The 23,832-nt window shown below is 40.3% G+C and overlaps 1 protein-coding gene across 11 annotated transcripts in view; it reads right to left on the minus strand.

The window, feature by feature from the left end:
- The window catches only part of dock4b (dedicator of cytokinesis 4b), a 170,189-nt gene that overhangs the window by 37,650 nt on the left and 108,707 nt on the right, over positions 1-23,832 (minus strand). For 8 of the 11 annotated variants that reach the window (XM_078165410.1, XM_078165409.1, XM_078165404.1 and 5 more), the window contains exons 23-40: positions 21,867-22,056; positions 21,117-21,253; positions 18,452-18,586; positions 15,974-16,072; positions 14,707-14,801; positions 13,206-13,281; positions 11,260-11,360; positions 10,978-11,036; positions 10,193-10,341; positions 8,622-8,707; positions 6,760-6,786; positions 6,265-6,360; positions 6,069-6,129; positions 4,072-4,165; positions 3,709-3,857; positions 1,474-1,560; positions 1,246-1,350; positions 830-971 (exon numbers count right to left, since the gene is read on the minus strand). In XM_078165410.1, coding sequence (XP_078021536.1) covers positions 830-971; positions 1,246-1,350; positions 1,474-1,560; positions 3,709-3,857; positions 4,072-4,165; positions 6,069-6,129; positions 6,265-6,360; positions 6,760-6,786; positions 8,622-8,707; positions 10,193-10,341; positions 10,978-11,036; positions 11,260-11,360; positions 13,206-13,281; positions 14,707-14,801; positions 15,974-16,072; positions 18,452-18,586; positions 21,117-21,253; positions 21,867-22,056 — 1,888 coding nt within the window. The remainder of the gene's footprint in view (positions 1-829; positions 972-1,245; positions 1,351-1,473; positions 1,561-3,708; positions 3,858-4,071; positions 4,166-6,068; positions 6,130-6,264; positions 6,361-6,759; positions 6,787-8,621; positions 8,708-10,192; positions 10,342-10,977; positions 11,037-11,259; positions 11,361-13,205; positions 13,282-14,706; positions 14,802-15,973; positions 16,073-18,451; positions 18,587-21,116; positions 21,254-21,866; positions 22,057-23,832) is intronic. The other 3 variants (XM_078165406.1, XM_033614621.2, XM_078165405.1) reach the window with 1 other exon arrangement.

A 23,832-nucleotide genomic window follows, 5' to 3' on the forward strand; every position in this document is an offset into this window, starting at 1 on the left:
TGTCTTGAATCTCCTTATCCTTGTTTTTTGCTGATATTTAGGCAAATGGAAGGTATAACATTATATTGTTGATTGGAAATTATGTGACAGCATGTCTCAGGTGATGTTGCAGAGTAACTCAAAGAAATGTGACGAGTAGTGTAACAAATTACTTTCTACAGGCAGTAATACAGTGCTTTGTTTTTTTTTTTGAGTGACCCCGACAGCGATTATAACCCTTCTTAAAGCCATATTAAGTATCGTAAGATAGATTTCAGCATCTTTTTAGAAGAAAACTGACTGTAAAGAAAATTCCTAAGTAGGATCTGCTGTTTTCCTGTCAGGCTTCATACTGTTCCAACAGCCGGCAGGGCAGCTAGTGTGTAACTGACAGCTGAAACGCAGGATGAAAAAGTCCTCGAAGCACTTGCTGCTGCTTGTGAAGCTTACTGCTACTGTACGAGCACAATGAAATAACTGAGGCAAGCCAAATGACTGTAGTAGTATTAATTTTAAAAGGTATGTATGACCATTCTTTTATGAGATTCTGTATGTATCATGTAATATGCAGAACAGTATGTGTGTAAGCTGTGCATGAGCTTTGATTATGACAGGAAAGAGATTGCGGGGATAGAAGGAGGAATGCCGTGTGATAGCGTGAGTCTCATTACAGCTAATTGTCTGACTGTAAACACAAACCAGACTGTGCGTTAACCTGTCTGTATGCTCGCACATATGTATGTATACTGTGCTGTTGTCATATTTTATGCATACCCGCTCATTTAACTGTGTCTTCACAGCACGGTCCACGTTTAAATGAATTATCTCCTCTCTCTATAGCGAAGGATACACTGTGCGTCTGCCTGGTATATGGTCTGATCTGGCTGGTTGACGTGCTGCATGGCGATGGCGTGGGGGAACTCGTTGAGCATCCGCTGCTGGAAAGCCTCCAGCCTCTCGTAGTCATGGCCGCGGCACACAAACTCCTTATTCTGCAGAGGAAGGAGGGGGGGAAGTGGAGGACAGCGTGGGGTTAGCTTGACATCTAGTGGTCGAACATTGCAACTGCGACTGCAAACTCCACCAAGGACAGGGCCTGTTACATCATTAAATGGCATTGAATAAGAGTTGCTGAATGTCACCTCACACTGGAGGAGTCTTATATAAGAAAAGTTAATTCTTCCTGCAGGTCTATTTCTGCTTTGGAGAGGGTTATTCTATTCAACTTGCTATTCATGAAAAGAGGGAATATGGAGATTTCTTTACCCGTAAGAAGAAAGGGAACTTCTTTCCGTAGAAACCCACTCTGAAGAATTCAGGTTCTAGCCTTTGCTGGTCCATAATCTTGTCATAGAGAGAGGCTTCCATCATCTGGGGTTGGAAATAAAGGACGACATTGAATACAAACTAACTGTGTGCAACCAGTAAGGGATTTGGTGCATTGACAAAAGCATTATAAAGTGAATAAAGTTAATTTTATTCTGGAAAACTCACCCTCATCTTGCTCAGGTTCCTGTAGTCGTAATAGGACTCATATTGATCAGCGAGCTCTCTGCACAGGATGATGCCATTCTCCCAACACTGGAGACAGAAAATCACACACTTCATTCTCATGCTCAGTGTCTTGTCTCAAAAAAAGTAAATCAAGGACACTCATGCCAATCCATTTGACTCAGACTGCTGTATATATGAATAGAGGGGCTTCAGTTAAGTTGCTCTGCAGTGGTGCTGCTGAGCCGTGTTTTCCCCACTGGATGGCACTGGTGAGTCAACAATATCGAGAGTCATATACAACCTCTTCATGCAGGTACACGCAGCACCCAGCCATCTTGCTAATTAAATGAAAAGCTTTCCTTCCCCGCTGCCTTCAGATCCCCGTGCGGCAGTACCGGCAGATGGCATAGCTCGTGAATGTGAAGAGAAATTGGACTATGAGTAACGAGGGGAGCGGTTTTAATGAATCCGTGGAGCTATGTTATTTCATCAGGGATGCTGAAGTTTTGTGTGTGTGTATGTGTGCGTAATTTTGGAGGGTTTCCATAATGCCACTTTTGCCTGAGATTGCAGAACAGTGGCAAAGGTAGTTAGGATAAAGAGATGAGATCAGTAGCAGTAGAGAGGAGTAGTGGGAGGAAGAAAAGAAAAAAAAAAGTACTGCTACAAAGCCTGCGTGCCACTTCTTGAGTGCTGCTGCATCCTCAATCAGCTGAGCTCTGTTCAAGCTGCCAATCTCACTGTTCATTCTAAAACCAACACGCCAGTGCAGGTCACGCTTCACCCATCAGTCTCGCCGCCATCATCTCCCACAATATTTCTTAAAGGAGCGGTGGAGGATATTGTGGGACGATATGGATCCTGCTTTAATCACAGCCGCCAGCGATTCGTCTGATTAAACCGAGGAGGTGTTGATGCCTCAAGCCGTTGTCACAGTTCAATACAGGTAGAAATTAAATGTCTGACCACGAGTGACATGTCTTTTAGTTGCTCCATACAGTTCACAGATCTGACCTACTCTCTTATGAAGGGATTAATTTCATGTGAATGACATCACATCACCAATAAACAAGCGGGGAACACCAGTTCTTTCATCTTTGATCTATGAGTAGTATCATAAAGTTAAAAAAGTCTTCATATATCCACAAGAAATGTAGTGCTACAGTGTGCTACAAAAGTGCTGAAGACAGGAAAAGGGATGGAGAAAAAAAAGATTCTTAGATGCATTGTTGGTGCATTTCTCCTGAAGGATTCAGTCTCCATGCAGATAAGTCAACAATCGAACATTTAAAACCCAATTCTTGATTTTATAACCTCCTGTAACACTTTTGTAAAGACAGGGCAGTACGTTCCTTGCGGCTGGACCGATGGTGAAACATAAAAAGCTTAAATGTGTCTCGTGTTTAAACTAGGCAAATCTAGGCTAGGTTATTGTCACTTCCAAAATTTTACACTTACATGCTATTAGGTATCCTAAAACAGTTTGTGGGATATTTTTAGTATATATGACATCTAGATATTACAGTATGCAAACTCTGAACACTACGCCAGCATAAATGTTTCACAGTGCAATGTGGTAGACGATGCATGTAATATAGCCAATGACGGACAGCAACCAAGGCAGATGTCAACAGCACTTTAATTTAAGTGTAAGTACGAGATTTCACTTTATTAGGCGTAATGTGAGGAGGAAAAAACAAAACTAAAGAGGTTTATCTTGCTCACTGTCAGGTATTGCTGTTGCCAGTAGAATGAAGCTAAGGTTGGCACAGGGTTACCATGGTTATGTGTGTCCAACCGGCAAGGAGGCTCTCAGGAAGTGACATCATACTAACTACTGTTAATTCACACAAAAGTATTTTGAACGAGAGCACAAACGTCAGGTATGTATTGCATAGTATGTGATTTTTACTTGTTGGTACTATTGTGTTCATAAAAGATAAGTATATTCATGGTTTTATTATAATTATGGATCCTTACAAATATGCTATATTTAAAAGATAGCAGGTGGTAACACAGAGAGAGAAAATAATCATGTATAGAAGTCAAACATTTTGATGCACGAAGCTGCATTGATATCTGTTTTATAAACGCATTGCAGCCCTCTGAATTGAATTGAGTCATGAGGCGCCGAGAGATTCCCACCCATCGAGAGGAAATGTCTTGTTTCTGTTTAACAGTCAACAAAATATTGCAAATACAGTGTGGGGACAAAATGTGTGTGTTTAAGCCCACCTTCCCCCTGTCAAAGTTCTGGACGATAGTGAGATGCAGATACTCTTTTCTTTGCCACTCGCTCTGCATGGGGTAGTTGAGAAACTCTCTGAGCGGCCTGTCAGACCATTCCAGCAGTTCGTCGTACAGCAGCAGGGTGTACGATGCCTCTGTGACACACAAACAAAAACAGTCAGGGGATAGCATGCATACTGTGGGAGCATCTGAGAAGAAAACATTTGGACATACAGTGCTAAAAGGATAGAAATATGAAAGGACAGTGAGTGTAAACACACACAGTAAGACCACAGCAATGTTTCTCCCACACATGCCAACACCCACGCTCACAAATACTCAGTGCTGGAGTCATTCCTTAAGACATACCTGTGTAGTTCTGTGCTTTCAAGTGCAGGTCGTAGAGTTTGTGAATGTAGCGGATGTACATCTCCTCTTTGTTCAGCTCAGTTTTGTAGAAGTTCTGACAGGAGCGGTGGGTGTTTTGGGTGATGATTGAGGACAAAAAGAATCACATAAGAAAGAGAGAGGGAGGGATTATGAAAATTATAGAGAGAGTTGGTGATGCAAATGAGGACAAATTTTAAAAGTGACAGATTGTTCTATGGTAGAGGTGCAACAATATATTTCAGCTGCTGATTAGCAGTGACTTCTGATCCATCTGCCTACACACCCAGGAGCTCTTACAGATGGCTGCAGTTACATAAGGAGGACCTTGCAGGCAGAAGGGCTTCATAATAGAAACAACAGTTATGTTGTTATGTTATTATACAGAGTTATGTCTATGCGTCAAGGAAATGAAAGACACTCAAGTATGAAGTTATATTTTCACACCGTTGGTCACAGAGACTAATAACATATCTAACAAAACACACAACAATAAAAAAGCAATAAATTATGGATAAAAGCCTGAACTGGATAATAAACTAGTACACATGCACCATATTTTAATATTTTATTAACAAAAGGGTAAAAACATGATAGGACTTGTAACAGAAGCAAAAAATAAATTAAGATAAATGGCTACTATGCTCATATATTCTGCTCTCTTTAGCACAAAAGCCCTAACACTTAAAGAAAGTTAGACCTACTGAGAAGAATTAAAGGAATACTTCACCCCCACATGATCATTTGTGTATGAACTACTCACCACGTATTACACTGAATCCATAGAGAAAACTTTGCTTTTCTTGCATGCCTGAACTATGAATAAAGAATCCAAAAACTGTGAAAACATTTAAGCACTGACGTCATTGGGGTCCAGTTTTAACAACAGCAAAACTATATCAAAACATCTGTTTACAAACTCTAATACTCATGCAATGTAACACAAGTCTCTTTCATCCATTCGTAGGCTCGGTACTTCCCAAACAGACAGTCCATTAAGACAGGAAACTGAACTTAAAGTGAATCTTATCATGCTCTCTTTAAAGCCAGACTCCATTGACAAAAACAGCAATTTTACCTTGCTGAACACAGGGGCTGCTGGTTTACTGCTGCCTCAGTTGGTAGTTTGTTTTATGTTATTGTGTGACTTTGGTGAATCTGAACTAACCCTTAAAAAAAGTCACACAATAACAAACAAACCAATCGAGGCAGCGGTAGACCAGCAGCTCCCATGTTCAGAGAGGTAAAACTGCTGTTTTTGTCAGTGGAGTCTGCCCTTTAAGAGAGCATAGATAAATTACGCTTTAGGTTCAGTTTTGAATAGTAAGGCTTTGGCAAAAAATTAATGTGTTTGGGAAGTACTGAGCATACTACTGGATAAATTAGACTTGGATTATACTGCATGAGTTGTGTGACAGTTTGTAAATGGATGTTTTTTTACAGAGTTTACCTGTTAATAAACTTGGACCCCTATGACTTAAATTAGTCAAGAATTCTCTCCATTCCTGGATTCTTCATTCTCCGGAGGCATGCAAGAAAAACTATGTTTTCTTAACAAATTCAAGGTTACACTGGCTAAGTAATTGAAATAAAAATGGTCATACGAGGGGGTGAAGTGTCCCTTTAAGTCGTCACTTAGAAGCCTGCACTTTAATACAGATATTGAAGGAATAGTTTGATATTTGAGGAAATACACATATTCTCTTTCTTGCCAATAGTTAGATAAGCATGTTATCACTCTCATGTTTATGCCCTGAAATATGAAGCTACAGCCAGGAGTAGGCTAGTTTAGCTTAGCTTAGCATAAAAAGAAGCAGGGGGAAACAGCTAGCCTGGCTCTTAAGGGGATGCATTCAGTCAGTAACTCGTTTGACGATCTGGTTTTGTAGCAGCCAAAAACAAATCGCAAAACAGCAACTACTGATACTAAAAGATTATACAGATGACAAGACAGACTCTGGAAGTCACTGCTTACTCACCAGTAAACTGACAGTACATCCAATCTTTTTTCCATCCACTTCTCCCAGCTTCATACAGTCCCTGTGATAGAAACATTATCAGACATGCAACGCTATGACTTGGGTGGCCACAAAAAAAAAAACCCAGGCAAAAATAAATTGAATTGATAAAGCGTGTCTGCATGTTCCTGAGAGACTGTGCAGTGTGCACTCTCACCTGTAGTCCAGCAATCTCTCCATTAAGCGAGTGACGGTAGCGATCAGAGAGATGCCACTCTCCCTCCAGGTCTCTCTCTCAATCTTCTTCAGCAGGCTGGAGGACAAGATAGAGAGATGTTAAGATCAAAAGAGACAGGAGATAAAAGAGAGCAAATGGGAAAAGGAAAGGTGACCAGGGAGGGAGGGAAAAAGGAAGAAGAAATTACTACAAAAGAAAGGGAGGCGAAGCAGAGAAGAAATCAATCCCAGTCACACCAGTGTCACCTATGCTTGTTGGCCTGCCTGAGGGAATTAACAAAATAAAATGGTGGCTAGGAAAAAACATCACAAGCTCATATACTATTTTGCCACCTACATATTTTTTTCAGATTGATTTTAAATTTAAATATTGCCAAAATTTATTTTGGCTTTAGTTACTTTCCCAACGTCAACCCTTCCCGCTGTTCCCCCTCACACAGACGACACAGAGAGAACAAAGAGGAGAGCGTCTTACCTAGGGTATGGACCAAACAGAGGAATTCTACTCCAGGCGGGAAGCATAGGCGGAATAAATTAATATTAATACGATTAATGTCAGCACACACTCACACAGGTTAGTTACGGGATTAGTGGAGTTAGTAGGAGGAAAATAAATTAAGGAACTAAATCAAAACAACAAATCAATTAAGCAAACGTAGGCTAAAATCATAAACACTAAGCATAAAACTAACTTGTAATCTGCATTCAGGCTGAGTTAAACACTGGCAATTTAATTAAATTTTTTTCTAATGCATTATCATATTATATTGCACAATATAGATTTAATATAGATAGGTAATAATTTGCGTTCATATTACACTGATTTCTGAAAGGTTTTACATGTACAAATGGTGGGAAAGAGAATGATTGACTATGGAAGACAAAGGGACAATTCAGTAGATGCATGTCCATCAAATACTTATCACGATCACATTTAAATTCACATCTATGTGATACTAAAACAGACATACAGTATGTTTGTGATCAGAACAAAATGACTTTATTAAATGCAATAATGTTTTTGGAAGCTATGTTGAAATGTAGCGCTGAGTCCAGATATTGTGGTCTTTTGTGGAGCGGGACATAAAAATATGAACAGGCACAAAAAGAAGCAGAGGGACACACACACACACACACACACACACACACACTGACACACACACGTTAGCGTGAGCACATACACTAAGCATGCAGGGGCACAAACCTGGGGACACAAGGACAGAGTGGACAAGGACTGGCCACAGAGGAGGTGAGAGTGAAGATGACGGTGAATACTGATCACTTACCTCTCATTATTGTATCAACAATTAAATGTATGTCAATAAAGAATGACCCACTGCTTATTATTAAATGCTAATGACAAGATCCTTATCAGCAGCATGTTCTCTAATAGATCTAACATCTTAACCCATGTAGCCTTTTTTTAAACTTTGGTAAAGGATAATTCCCCGAGCATTAATTTGTTATCTCTGATCTTAAGTATTCAGGGTTAAGAAGTAATGTTAAAAAGCGGAATACGTCCACTCACAGATTAAGTGGCCATTTACTGAGGCAAACAACCTCTGAGTTGCAGCCACACATTTAAAGTGAAATTTGCGTGGGTTGCCCTTAACTACCCTCTTTAGTTGGGCCTTTATTGTAACTCTACTGTTTAGTAAGTTGAGGTCTTGAGTCTTTGGGTCCCCTTTGAAACAGGCAGGAGTACCGCCATGGAAGCTAAGCATTGTACTGCTGTGGACAGAGCAGGACAAAACATATATATTTTAGCCACTGAAACCACTGTCCATTTATGCTCCCTTGAAAGCCACCAAACTCCATTGACAAAAACAGTAATTTTACCTCACAGAACATGGGAGTTGCTGGTCTACCGCTGCCTCAATTAGTTAGTTAGTTTGTGTCATTGTGTGACTTTGGTGTTTCAAAGGGTTAGTTTGGATTCACCAAAGTCACACAACGGCACAAACAAATCCCACGTTCTGTGAGGTAAAATCATAGTTTTTGTCAAAGGAGTCTGGTGATGGCTTTGAAGAGAGCATAGATAGGTAGGTAAAGTGGTGAAAATATTCTTTATATGGCCAACACTTTAACTGATGGAGATTTTTTTCAGTGGATATGTTTTGCTACTGCCCTCGTCCAAAGCAACTGCCTGCTTCTCCAAACTGGAGACATGCCAACTGGCATCTACTGTATGTAATACACTGACTATAGATGAGTGCCTCATACAACCCCACTTCAAAAGATCCAACCTATACGTTTACAATCCGAGGTAATTAGACAAATGTCAGTAAGTATGCACCGTATTTTCTGTTTCTATTGCTGTTCCTTTCCTTAACTCACATGCTGTTGAAGAGCTCCCTGTACGTCTCGTCTCCCTTGCCCTCAGACATCAGGCTGTCCAACTTGTCAATCAGCTTGGCCTCCACCTGGGTGGGAAAAGAAAAAAGCATTTCAATCTCAAAGGGGCAGTTAGTTCAAACGATATTGGCAAAATGACCAGGAGGAAGGGAGCTTGTGTGGTTTAGTGCTGAAAACTGAACGGTGTGTTAGATCAAATCACTTCATGTCAAAGTCAGTCACATGTCAAAGTAGTGGCAATCGCCTCTGACATGATTCACATCTACAGTACGACTTAAAGGTATACAATGCAGGATTTTCCTAAAAAACAAGCAAACATAAAGCGATGTTTAAACTCATATAATCCATTTTACTGTCACAGATAATTTCAGTCCCAGTATTGGAATAAAATCATGAAAGTTTTACGTCAGTTGGTGCTTGCTCTTGTGATCTTGACTATTTGGTGTAACGTGGTCATAAAACTCAGTCCAAGCTATCTTAAGTCAGTCTTTTTCTTGTCTTGCTGTTCCGACAAAATCAAATATATTTTAAATTATTGTAAATTTTTTGTCTTGGCTCATGCAAATACTGAAGTTCAATGATGTGAACCGTCAAAAAAAATAGCTGCTCTCTCCTGCACCAAACACAAGGCAAGAGGCAAACTGGGTAGGTCGTAAACAAGGAGGGGACTCCGGGGAGGCACAAGCACGTAAAAAGTCTTGGCTCTCTTGTCCTGTGGAAAAGGAAGAGAAGCTGGTGGAGCTGTGGGGTGAACAACAGTCGGTGTTTCATTCGGCATGTATCCGATCCACCAACCAGCACTTATTTTAGGGAGAAATATTCATTTTTGAAACTGTTTGCCTCTCATTATTACTGTCTCCTCCCACTAAAATAGCGAAGGTAACCAACAGAGGCTGGTAGCAAGTTGAGGCGACAAGATCCAAAATGTCAAGTTTGTACACAAATGCAGTTTATCTTTATAGATTATATTGATGCCGAATTGACAAGAATATTTTCGACATTCGACCCCTTTAATATTGTGTTTCTAGAGGTATGTGTTCTTGCAGACACGTAGGAAATTGTTAAAATGTCATATGTCTTAAAGGGAGTTTGGTGTAACATTTTCACCAGGAGCAGCATGGGAAATAATCTCAAAAGGAATATAGTTGTAGACCCTGTGAGACCCCCAGTCTTTGCAACATCTTACAGTGTGTGATTAAAAACTGACATTGTCTTTAGACGTAAGAATATGTCCAGTCTTTTAAGTATTTTGAAAGTCTTTTAGTGTATGATAGGCATAAGTAGCTAGCTACACTGTAGCACACCCAAACTTTAAAAAGATATATTCTAATATTTGCAATTTTGATCATTTGATTATATTAAATAATGCTTTTGAGCAAAATAATGAAAGCAGCATTTATGTATTACTAACTCAAAACATTCATTTTTAATATGGGTCACTTTTGACCCACTAATGAAAGCATGTTGGTTCCAATGACCTGAGCATGTTAAGGGGTTAAACTTGCCTTTAAATAAGTTTCGGGCAGATAAAACTATTTCCAACAGCCACGTACCTGTTTGAAATTGCCACTGCGTCTCTGCTCCCAGTCCATCATGTCATGGAAGATAGGGATCATGACATTCCTCAGATCAGGCTGTGGTACCAGTGTCACCTCCAGGAATGGACCAATCATGGCTGGGATGAAGTTCAACTTGTGCTCCCCTGGAGGCGAGACACAGGTCAACACAGAGGTTAGGCTCTCACTTTATCCCTGAACACAGCGTGTTGTTTATTTCAGAGGCAATTTGGCCAACTCTGGAGAGCTGTCTTCTTTCTTCAAAACTTTCAACTACCACAGGCTGCTGTGATAATTTGGTTTAAGTGCACTGCACTCTAAACAAATTTATGCGGTATTTTAATAATAATAACAGCGCCTGTTTTCCCCAAAATGTGTTACTGTCAGTGGGGAGACTTTTGTTCGTATTAAAATCAAATAAAACAAAAATAAAGTGACTTCAAATGAATTTAAAATTGTGAAAAACACCTTAAATGCACATAAAAACACTATAAATTATTATAAAAACACAACATTGCTGAAGTAGTAATTTGTCTTTGCTTTGTCTGACGTCAAGAGCACTACTTTTGTATCGAAGGAGAATAAATATGGAAATATTTTACGGGCCTGTGAGAAATGGAAGACAGATAGTTGCCTTCAGAGTACCTAATTATTTGCAGCACCACTCAGAATAAATCTGAGTGTCTTCTAAACATTTTCTCATAAGTTTTTGGAGTACATGTAGGAATAAATCAGACCATGTGAACCATAATGTGCATGAGATTAATGTTTTATCATCTTACCCAAGTTCTGCCACATGCTGAAGATTTCACATCCCATCATCACCCTCATGTCTCCATACCTGCATGATAAAATATAATGGTTAGAAATGTGCGCTTGCTGAGAGGAGCCATAAAGAACAGCATGTTAAATCCTCATTAGACTGTGTGTGGCCCACAGTATGCTTAGTGTGTGTGTGTGTGACTTTATTGCATTTTGACAGAGAACAGGAGCAGAATAGGATGGCGTGTCTCATTACACACGCAGCAAAGAGTGTGTGCACGCGCATTTGCAAACAAACTTACTTTTCCAGTATCTTCTTCCTCTTGGAGGGAGAGAAGGACTCCAGCTGAAGGCAGGGCTGGTTGATAAATATTACAGACAGATAGAAGTACGAGTCCCACACCTGAAAATGACAGCGAAAAACAGCATCACGTCAACGCTGTGCAGAAACTTCCTCCTCAAACTTCAGCTTTCAGGAATTTGGACAAAACTTGAGTAAGTTGCAGATTCAGTTTACATCCATGTCTGTGCAAACATGGATGCTTCACACACATCTTCAACTAGGCAGCACAGAAGATCTATATAGTAGTCAGCACAGTTTCAAGGTGGACACCCAAGATTAGTGTCACAAATTCAGTGTCTGACCAAATGTCTCCCCTCCTGTTCCTGAGATATGACGCTGAATAATGGCCAGAAAAGTGTTTTATGCAGAATGTAATGATGTCACAGTGAAGTTGACCTTTGACCTTTTGGGTATAAAATGTCATCACTCCGTCATTTTATCCCATTAGACATTTGTGTGAAATTTTGTCATAATTAGCACATAAATTCCTGAGTTATGGCCAGACATATGTTTTTTAAGGTCACAGTGACCTTCAACGACCAAATTCTCAGTTCATTTGCGAGTCCAAAGGTGTGCCAACTGTGCCAAATTGGAAAAATTCCCTCAAGGTGTTCATGAGTTATCATGTTCACGAGAATGGGACAGCTGGATTGAAAGATAGACAACCGAAAAACATAATGCCTCCAGCCATGGCTATCGCCTGCGCAAAGGCATAAAAATAGATCATTTGCAACTGGTGTCCAGGGGATTTTGGTGGTATGCTGTGGTACAAACTGTGGTACAAACTAGACAACAACGGCGTTAATTAAAGTGATGAGCTCTTAATTTCAGTCTCAAAAAGAGTAACAAATACTTAAAATAGGATCATTTTCAGCAGATGTAATTGTTTTTACTAATAACATTAGGTCTGGTTTTGTCTGTGTCTCTGTGTGTGAGTTTCTGAGTGAATGAGGCTTTTTCATACTCAGTGTTTTAGCACTGTAGCATGGTTCAGATCTACACACACACACACACACACCTTGTTAACACTTGGTTTTAACAATGAATCTTAAGTGATCTGATCACAAGTGGACAGTGCTAAATAAAGTTGTAAATGACTACCAAGTCACATTGTGACCCAATCACTCAAACAGCTTGCAGAAGTGGTCCAGGATGCATTTGACCACGCATATTTTGTAATCCATCCATCCATCCATCCATCCATTTTCATCCGCTTTTCCGGAGCTGGGTTGCGGGGGCAGCAGGCCGGGCAAAGCACCCCAGACGTCCCTCTCCCCAGCAACGCTTTCCAGCTCCTCCTGGGGGACCCCAAGACGTTTCCAGGCCAGTTAAGATATGTAATCCCTCCAGCATGTTCTGGGTCTGCCCCGGGGCCTCTTACCAGTTGGATATGCCCGAAAAACCTCCAGCAGGAGGCGCCCAGGAGGCATCCTAATCAGATGCCCGAACCACCTCAACTGTACTGTACTTTTGTAGTGTCCCCAACAAGGGCTAAGTCATTAATGTAGGATGTGGTGTTTTTTTGGTGACTGTGTGTTAACGCTCCACAACCTAGTTTTCAATGAGTTGGACGAAGTGTCGGGTGACCATGCATTGTTTTTCCCTACTGAGGAGGACGTTTCGGATCCTGCTGATACCAATATCTCCAGCTGCACCAACACAACCACTAACATGCCTGGCAAGAGTCTGGGCACAATTAAAAACTGTATATGAGGCCCTTTAATCTTCTAGCTGAAGTGACGTAGGCAGTAATGAACTCTGAACAGAAGTGGTCAGCTGAAGATGCATGACAGCCACAGGTGTGAACAGCGATGTGTCTCAACTGTCCACTTCTGTTTATATCACCAAACTGATTTTAAAAGTGAGTGTAAACAGGGTCACAGAGAAGTTTACTGACGCCCTCACCTTGTAGTCAAACTTGTCATTGAGGAAGTTTTTCCTCAGAGCGTCAGAAAGGTAGAGGACAGTCGTGATGATGACACTGAAAGAGAAAGAGAAGAGGAGGAAAATGCATCACTGTGAACTATTTACATGCCATTGAAATGTCCCGTTTATAGAGTGACTGTGCAGAGATGGAGTGAAGAAACATTTGCAATTACATCCCATAATGATGAGGGTCAAATATAAAAACCAGAGGGAAAACCAAAAACACAAAAAGTGCAAAGGGGCACTCTTGTCCTGCTTTGACACGAAGTTGCTGAGTTTCACTTTTCGGAATTTAAGAGGAGACACTCAGGTGAAAACAGTTTTTTTCACGCACTGGTAAATTTTGAGATTTTGGGCTATTTTGCTTCCATAAAAAGTCTTCTGTCAGACAAGTGGAAAGAAAATGTCCAAAGTACACATTTTGATATATATTTTAGTTTAGATACCTGTTATGGAAATGTATACAAAAAGTGCATACTTTTTTGCATATTTAAACATAAACTTTCTGAAAACTTGCAATGCAAATTACTTTATGTAAGTAATCAACTTGGAAAGTTTCATAGTCACATCTGTCTGCTGAAATTTAACACAGTGTCTTATCTGTTGTCTGAAATGTATGGAATCTTACAAAACATCTTTAAAGACTAATTTCTCAAAATATTTTTTTTCACTCTGAGCCAGAATTCTCAACTTCAGCAGCACTTACATACGCCAAACTTTTCAGTTTTATTCCTCTCCATATCCTGAAGGTTTTTTCAGAGGGGTTTGTTCATAAACCATTCATGAACTGATTTATGGAACATTTTATTGCTAAAAACATGCAGAAAATGGATGTTTACTTTATGGCTGTCGACAGTATTTCCTGATCTACGGAGTGATAAAAACAGATATCCAAATTCCCACTGTAAAAACTGATTTCTAACATGTCAACAAAATGACACAAGAATTTTAAACCTGGCTCTATCCAATATTCAGATACCTGTTCTGGAAATGTATACAAATTAGTGCATATTTTAAGTGATAATGAATCACTTGCATATCTAAATGTAACATTTCAGAAAACTTGCAATACAATAAATAATTGTCTTTATGTAAGTAAGTAGCTGGGGAACTTCCGTGGTGATATCTCTTAATCTGTAGTGTTCTCCCTTAAATGTGTGAGACACAAATCTGTGTTATCATCCACAAACAGAGGTGCTTTTCCACTAGAAACATCAACAGCATCAGCTGATATAAACAGATTCTGTCAATGTTGACAGTTTTGTTAAATACTTTACTTGTCCTTGTACCTCCACTTTGCTGCTAAAATCTATTAATCATGCACTAAGAAACAACACCTTGGATTACTGATGGTATCCGACCTCTTAAAAGAGACTGCAGAGAGGTGGAACATGGAGATAGACAAGGCCTCTATATACACTTTACGCAGATGATAGCTGTGTCTATGTGTGCACATATGGTTGTGTGGGGTCTGTCTTACTTGTTTGTGACCAACCGCATGACGGTCCAGTCTTTAGGAAACATTTCTGGTCGGATTAGGATCCTGAAGACTGTGAAGATCTGAAGGAGAAAGTCCTGAAACACAAAAACAAACAGCAGACATGTTATCATGTTGGAAGCTCAAATCAGTTTCAAGCTTGTGCAATATTTCAAAACAGTCTTTCAATCGTCATCACCCTGACAAGTGTTTTGAATAAACTCACTGTGGGACTTACCATGGACACTAAATTTTTAAATCCATTGAAAGTACATTCAACAGGACATACTGATGTTTCTGCATAAATGTATTACACAAATTTACCACTGTGAACATGCCAAACCATGCCAATATCTAAGGATTAGTGTGTAGTATAGGATCAGATAGAGTCAATGTGTGTCTCTCTCCATGGTGCTGAAACAATGACGTTCAGTGTCTCTCAGCTTAAATCAATTTTAATTTAACAGTCAAATCTCAATTTGTTTTATCCAAGTCCTCTGATTACTCAGTCTCTTCCAGACACTTACTTTGGATACTCGAGATAAAAGTACATGAAATAAGGCATGAAAAATGTCCCTCTCGGACAAGAGCTCTCAATCTAACAAGAGTGAAATACCGGTCTTTACTTTTTCTGACATTCAGCAAATTGACATTTATCACTGGGATGAACTTGTGACCCCGTTAACTTTCTCTGTCTCTCTTATTCTGTGCTGCCTTCTCTCTGCTCTTCTTCGTTCTTCGTCTGCAGTACTTACACGTACAGCACATCAACATATATGCACGTGTTTATATATTTCAGAAATGTCTGCAAGTGCAGCCAGTCAGTCACTCTTGGAAAAGTGCAAAGTTTCTGAAAACTTTTAGAGAGTGGCTGAGAGAGAAAGAGAAACAGACAGAGAGGCGGAGAGCTGGAGTAATGACTCAAAGAGGCAGGGAGGAAAACAAATGTTGTTCTGACAAACAAAGATTAGAATGTCAAATCCAAAAAACAACATATATATATGGAAATTCTTCTCTCGCTCTCTACCCAATATTTATATGCAATACACACAATGGACAAGAGATGGTGAAGAAAAAAAATGCACTGTGGCTTGAAAGGGATAAATATATGGAAAAAGAAAGATTGATGTGGTCTCAGGGAATGGGGGGGGAGGGAGAGAGAGAGAGAGAGACAGAGAGAGAGAGAGAGAGAGAGAGAGAGAGAGAGAGAGAGAGAGAGGCATTGCCTCAGACAGATAGGGAATGAGAGAGATGGATGTGGTGGTCCTACCCTCAGGTTGTCTTTGCTGCTGAATGCCTGCAGCAGCTGCTGGTAGTGTCTGTCACTCATCTGTCGCAGAAGGGCCAACAAACACGCCACAAACTCCCCCTGACAGGATAAAACGCAACAGGGAGAAAGAGGGAGAAAGAGAGGAAAGATTGTGTGGTCATCAGTTTAAATGTTGTGGTATAACCATGATTATTTTCAGAGGTGCCCTAAATGAGTAAATTCATTAATTACTCATGCTATTGTGGTTTAATCATTTATGAGACATTTATGAGACATTTTTGAGAAGGTGAAGGACGAACCCAAGGTGATATGTAAACTCATCTTCATTTGTCGACTACAAACATGACGTATCATCTGAAACATTGAAGTAGCTCCATGTCCATTAGCCACTTAGCACAATCATTACTGCTTTGCCGACAGCGTCATTAACAGGCGGCTTGCTCAGTGTGTGACGTGCACTTGTAGATAAAATATGGGCCTATATTAATGAAGGTTCATTAGTACGGTTTTGTATTTCTCTGTTCAGGGTTAACAATGTTACGGATACTATTCTTTCTCACACCTTCAACTCAAACCATTGTGTTGCCCCTCCAAAATTAGGAAAACTCTTAGTGTGGGAAGAACTAGGTAAATAGAAAAATTACTCGGAAATTTCTAGGAAAATTCTCAGTCGGGGGCAGCTCTATCAAAATCCCTGTCGTTTTTTTTCCCTGTAAAACCAGGTGAAACAGTGTCAAACGTTTGATGACTCGTCCTGCACTAAGGGGCATTTGCAAAAGTACATCCAATCAATGGGTGCGGTTACATGATGGCTTCTCATTTGAAATGAAATAAATCTGAATGAAATAATTCGGAATTAAAGTTTTTCCAGGTAGTTTACATGGGAAATATTCATTCTGAATGAGGGTTTACACGGGAGATCAGTTTAATCGCCCTTTAATCTCCCTGTATTCGGGTTCGCGCAAGGTTTGGGGCAGGGAAGGTTTCGGATAGGATAGATGGCGGAGCGGATGTTACGTGTTTACATTTACCGGAAGAAAACACTGTAGTCCTCATTCTGGATAACAAGATGCTTGACAACGCCATCCTTAGTGCCTTTTTCGGGCTTGTTTTGCTTATATTCTTAAAGCAGCAGTACAACAACAACCTTGTTCTGCTAATGCTTCGTCTGTTGTGGAGGAGAAGGTAGGGAGAAGGTCCAAGAAGGGAGACAGAAGACTGTGCTTTGGCGAATGGAAACCGGTTAGTGCAACGAGTTGTGAGCGTGCTATATACGTCATCGCGCCAGAAGGGCAAGGAAATGAGCATGCGCAGAAAGACCGGAATGAACTTAAAGAGGAATGAGTGTATACAAGTGCGAGAAATTCTTTCATTCGGAAATAGAAACAGAATATTCCAGCCCCTTACATTGGATTGAATTTTCGATCGCATTGGCCATTTTCATTCCAAATTAGGTGTCAATGAGACTCAACCCCTAGGCAACTATTTAGCCACAGAGGTCATATAAAACCACGCTTTATCAACCGTGGGTTGTAGTAGCTAAATGGAGAGAGATAGTAGGGCACTTGTGCTTTCATTTCCAAGACAATGTCCCTGAGCTTTAATTCACTCATCTCGCCCTCGTCCTCCTCCTGATCTAACAGCGAGGAAGGTGTGTGTGCAGCCAACATTCTGCTGTAGCTCTGTATCGTGCTAAACTCTAAGCCCGCCCACTTCTGAGCAGTCCAAACACTTGGGTGGTCACAACTCTTGAGACTGTACACCACTCGCATTTTCACCAGGCAAAAAACATCACAGTTCAGAAGCTAAAGCTCTAACTTGCACAAATTTCCTTCATTTAAATATTGTTAAAAAATAAAACAAAACAAATCTATAAACAAAAGTTAACTTGTGTTACATAAATGTATGGTTTAATATACTAATTAAAACCTAGCTGTTCAAAAATATGTTTCATTGCACTTGTTTACCATTTTTGGATGTTTTTCATTTCTATTCTTGCGTTAGATTTTTTTTGTGAGCACTCTATTATAATTTAATGTGAGTAATAGAAAAAGGAAATTACTTAAAATGCCCATCCCTATCCTTTATATCCTTTGCTGTAGGAAACAGGAAAGGAAGCACTTTGTTATATCATATTTGCAGAATGCCCTTTATTAACCTCTATTAGCAACCACTAACAACTGCAGTAACATTAGCAGAGCTACTACAAGTGGAATAACCCCTCCTTGAGTGTCCATCATCACCCGGTGATGATGATCTTATTATTATTCACTTCACCGTTCCCCTCTCTGTGCAGTGCTGTATTATAAATCTTAATTATTGCCATTAATGTTAATAATGTTAGTGGAATTAGTTGCCACAGCAGCAACTTAATTTTGAATCCGTAATTACTCCTGCACATTTTGTTAAGTCCCAAAACAATTTACAGAGGTAAGCTCACACACACACATGGACAGACACACAATGTAACACACGTACAGTGACATCCTGGAACTGCAGTCTCATGGTGGGTCCAGCAGGCTGCGGCCGGTTGCTAATTTCCAGGATGGTTCTCAGCAAAACTCCCAGCAGGCTCTCTACAATTAGCTCCACCTCTTCAGAGACCACTGGCTCCTGCACAAAGAACATGACATGAGTGACAGGCAGCAGGGACACTTTATTTTCACTTTATTAATAAATACAAGACAAGAAAGCCAAACTGTGAGTCTAAAAAGTCTAAGATGTGCGATGCCTGAAATTGAAACGATGATACTTCTCTCTCAGAGTTACATAAACGTTCTCTTTAACTTATCTTGACTAATTTGAATTCTAATTGAGTTTATCTGTCGGCACAACCTTGAACCGTGATCGACAACGTCGACGTCACTCTGCCTGAGAGCCAAAATCTGCACTCCTTACCCTGTAATCTTACTTTCATCGCAGTTTTAATGAGCCTTGAACCAGTAAGTTTGGGGACTAATAAGAAGTTTCAAGGCGAAGAGCAACATTTTGAAAGTCTAAATTCACAGAGAAAGAGGAGAACGGAAAAGAATAAAAGACGATGGAATACAAAGGAGAGAGAGACAGTTTAAGATTAAAAGCAACCCTAAGAGCGTGGAGGATAAACTGGTGTGTGTGTGTGTTTGTGTGTGTGTGTGTGTGTGTGTGTGTGTGTGTATCTCCCTCTAGTCTCTACCCCTGACAAGACAGACAGGTTTTGGACAGAGCGATAATGAGAAGGAGCTTCAGACTGGCACATTGGCTGTCACTTCCCTTTAGATGTGGTGCCACTCTGTGCGTGCATGTGTTGTGTGTGTGTGTGTGTGTGTGTGTGTGTGTGTGTGTGTGTGTGTGCTACCACTAGCTGCCCCTCTGGCAGCGAACAGTGCAAGTCAGGCAACCCGAGCTGCTACACACACACAAATGAGACAAACACACACACACACGCAGCTCTAAGTGACTGCCATTCTAACAATGCCCATTGCTAAATTGATGGGTCTCATTACTGAACTGCACGGCTGCCAATGTCCTTGTTACAAAGACTAATTGACCATATACACAACAAAGCAATCTGCTATTGCAATGCACTGGCAAGGAAATTGCTCTAAGACTAATTCCTTTAGCTCTGACTTCCTTTAAAGTTATTTTCCACTTATTATGGATGGTGATTCCCTCGTACAGTCTTGTAGAGTAGTAAATTAAATTCACTTTAACTGTACAGGATAATGTAAAGGTATGAAGAGACTTCGTCCATAATAGAATGTAAATGCCACTTATCTTTTACGCACGCACAATAGCTTTAAAGAACAGTTCAACTTTTCAAAATAAACGCTTGATTGTTTTCTTGCTCAGAGTCAGATAGGAAGATTGATGCATGCCAATCTCATGTATGAATGCTAAATATGAAGCAGCTAATTAGCTTAGCCCAGGGATAGGAAGATTTGGTGCCATGCCATTGTTCCGACGGCCCAAAATTCCAGAGCCCCATTAGTCCGAAAAATATCCCAGTGGATAAAATGCCAATTTCTCCAACAGCCTGTAATCCCAAATGCAAATGCCCAATACTCCAAGGTCCCAATTCTCCAAAAATACAAACTCCCTCCAGTTAGTTTGCATTGAGTTTGAGTTGAGCTACTGATCTCAAGTTTCTCTCAGGCTTCACGGTGTTTCCCAGCTGCGTTTCACCCATCGAACACAGGTGTTCTTCATCAACCCGTCCCTGCTTTTGCACCAAATGTGGGTGTACGCCAAAACATAATCTTTTCCTACATATAACCAAGTCGGAGAAATTAGCTTTCCGTCCCCTGGGACATTTATCAGACTCACAGGGCTTTGGAATTCTGGGCTGTCAGAACAATAGGCAGTCCTCGGGGGGAGGGGGGGTTTGAGACTTTGTCACAGAGCTAGCCATATATTTGTTTCCAGTCTTTGTGCCAAACCAAGCTAACTGGCTCTTTGCAGTAGCTTTAAAGTCCATATACAAACATGAGAGTGGTGTCAACCTACTCAGCAAGTATGCCCAAATAAGCACATTCCCAAAAAAGTTTTGAATAATGAGATAAACATATGTAAACGTTAATCCCTGTGAGCAAAAAACTCAGGCTTCAGAGTGTTCTGAATACTCCTACGTTCTTTTCTAAACTGACGTCAGTTCATGATAGATTTCTTTATATGGTCATCTGTTACTGGCACATTAAAGCCCTGTTTCCACCAAACACTTTCGGTATGGTAGCTTTGGAACCAAAAGTAACCATTCAGACATGGTACCTAGACCCTAGAGTTACCACCGCAAACAGTACTCTTAAATGTGGGCGGGGCTGTTATCACTCACTGCTCCGTTCAGGACTAACTGTGTTTCCTCATTACCGGTGACACAGAGGGAAGTCTGTACCCCGTTTATCGTCCACAGAATGGAGTTGCATGCCGTCATTTTCAGGACAAAATAAAACAGATTGCAGTGAGAGACTCTCTCCATGGGATATTTAAAAATAGCAGTCCTTCTCAGGCAAGCTCAAGGATTTAGTGTTGCTGAAGCCCACAGGAACGACGCTTAGCCACGTTTTTTTTTTTTTTTTTTTTAACACTTTCTGTGTGCTAGGTACCCAAAAAGAAGGGGTGACCAAAAATGGATGTAATGGCAGCCAATTTCCACTGTAACACTCACCGCAGTGCCATTCTCCTCCTTCTTGATGAGGGACAACATGCTGGTGAGGATGCGGGCGCACATGACCAGGTCTCTCTGCTCCTGCATGTGTGCCTGGAGGACACGGAGCACCACCGGCAACAGGATACACCGTGACTCTGCAACACACACAGTTGTCACACATCAAAGACAAATGAACACCAAAGGAAAACACACTCTTTTTGGTTGTACGAGTTCTCGTTTTGCGTTCACAATAGCAAAATGTTTCTTAAATCTAATTAAATGTATGTTAATGTAATTCTGTGGGTAACATTAATGTGAATTGCATGAGGGGTGTTTGTCTTGCTACATGTAGCCTTTGAGAACATGCTAGAAATTGACAGTAATTTGCTTCAGTGTGCAGCCTTAGGTACTCTGGAGGGTGACAATTAGCTGAGGTGTGTTTTCAAATGATTTCACCACAGGAGTGCACAACCCAACAGTGTGATATGGACTAACAGCCTGTTTGTACGTGATGCAAGGCAAACACACAGTACAAAGTATGACTGATTATTATCTGCTTTTTGGGGATAAATCTGGTTGTTCAAATCTGTTTGTTTCTCTCTGTGCTGTTTATTTTTCCTCTGTTCATAATCTGTACACATGGCTTTTTTTTTCTGTTTGTGTTATTTGCTCACAAATTTTTCCCGCGTTGGGTTTTCAGTGTGTTTACAAGATTTAATTATGTATTCACATCAAACTGTGCATCTGTTTGTGTGAGCAAGTCTTTACCTGGGTTGATGTAAAGCTGGCTTTCCACCGTCTTGGCGATGCACTGCAGTTTGACAGCCTCCAGGCAGTCGGCGTGTGCGGCGGTGGGCAGGCTGCCCAGCGTCTCCCTGACGAAGTTGGCCACCTCTCGCACAGTGAAGATCTTCAACAGCTCGCCATAAACAGCTGGAAATGTCCGCAGGAACACCGCCTAGACAGAACGGGGCGATGATCAGTCATTTGGAGGATAAACTGAACTGTCAATATTTTTTTTTCTCTGACTGAAACCACTTTGTCACAGCCAAAATCATTCCAACTGCAAAAATATGCATGTTTTATACATTTTCCACTCAATCGGCATTACAAAATGTTGTAATATTATGTGTAAGTGCTGTGAAGCTCAATGGGAAAAACTGTCAATAACAAATTGGGCTTTGGATGAAAGAATTCATTACACAAAATTCTGTCACGTTTTATAAAAGAAAAGGCAACCATCACATAATACTCTTTGTATTCATATACATCTGTGTTTATAGAGAGCCGTCGTGCCGTTGTGTTTGGAAAACAAAGGTAAATGTCGACCATTGTGCTATGAATCATTAGCCTGGAGTGGATTTGTTTGGCAGTCAGGGATTATGTGGATTCAATTTAAGGGCTACTCCAGTGGGATTGCTGTTGGTGGCTTGTTTGTAGCTCTCAGTCTGATGCTTCTTCTTTCTGACAAGTTCTGTCAGATTCTCGCAGCACAATTGAAAAATGAAGATTACTAAAAATCTAGAGAGGTGAGTCACTGTCTCATTGTTTTTCCTTTCTACTGCCATTTCTCCAGGAAACCCTGGCAGAGGACAGACGCCATTTATCAGCAACATTGTGTTTCAATGTCACAGGTGTTTACTTTTGACAAAGGAGCAGCTCAGATTGAGAAAAAGGAGCTTCAAAACACTGCTATTTATTAAAGGCTGCTCAGTGATAATGGCTAATTCAAATGGTTTCTCTAGTAAGGTCAGGTCTAGACTCGGATAACAGTCATAGAAGATTGATATTTTCATTAGCATAAACACTAATTATGTTCTAATTACATGATTTTCTTTGTAATCTTTTCAACTGCTGTGTCCACGACACATACATAACAGAATGATCATATACTGTCATGCACGTAGCCACTATGACATCACCTATTGGTTTGTGGACTTCTGTTTTGAAGCTTCTGGTGTTTGGCCATTGAATCTTGGATTTTTGGAGCCAGAAGTGAACATATTTGGATATAAGAGTGGAGCTCAACCTATTGCTAGCTGGCAGCTTGGTTAGCATGGTGCATTTACAGCATTGGTTAACTGTGAAAGAGCAACTGCTAATTTTTGCTCGCAAAAAAACAGGCTTAAAAACATTAAAAATAAAACATTTTACAGAAAAACTGAACATCTGACAAGCAAACGTTGCAAAAGATTGCAAATTCTTGTTTGATAATCTAATTTAAGTTTTAATTCATTTTTTTTTTAAATTAAACAATTTCTGAAAATACACAACATGAATCCAAAACATTTTTGGCGAGGATAAATTCACATACTAATTCAAAATAATAATAATAATTAAAAAAAATTAAATACTTTACAGCACACAACATAAATGACACACTAACTGTTACCCATTAATACTTGTGCAATCATGTGAGCTAGCTAACACTAAATCACTCTGCAGCATTTATCCATAACGGCAAGGTAAACTAGTTAGCTAACATTTATGCACTTTTCAAACACATTGGCCAATTAGCTATATTATTTTTCCAAGTGTACAGACATTACTGTGAGCCACAATGGATCATGTTATAACTTTTCAAGCAAGAGACTCCGAAATACCGTCTGCCTCAGAAACCACCAGCGCCTCAGTTTCATACAATATACTGTATGTGGTAAGGAGTCTCTGCTCTGTCCCTTTCAGCTAAGGGGTCCTTGGCCTGAAAAAAGTTGAAGACCCCTGCCTTAATAAC

Source organism: Epinephelus lanceolatus, chromosome 23, assembly GCF_041903045.1.
Source record: "Epinephelus lanceolatus isolate andai-2023 chromosome 23, ASM4190304v1, whole genome shotgun sequence".
NCBI lineage: Eukaryota > Metazoa > Chordata > Actinopteri > Perciformes > Serranidae > Epinephelus > Epinephelus lanceolatus.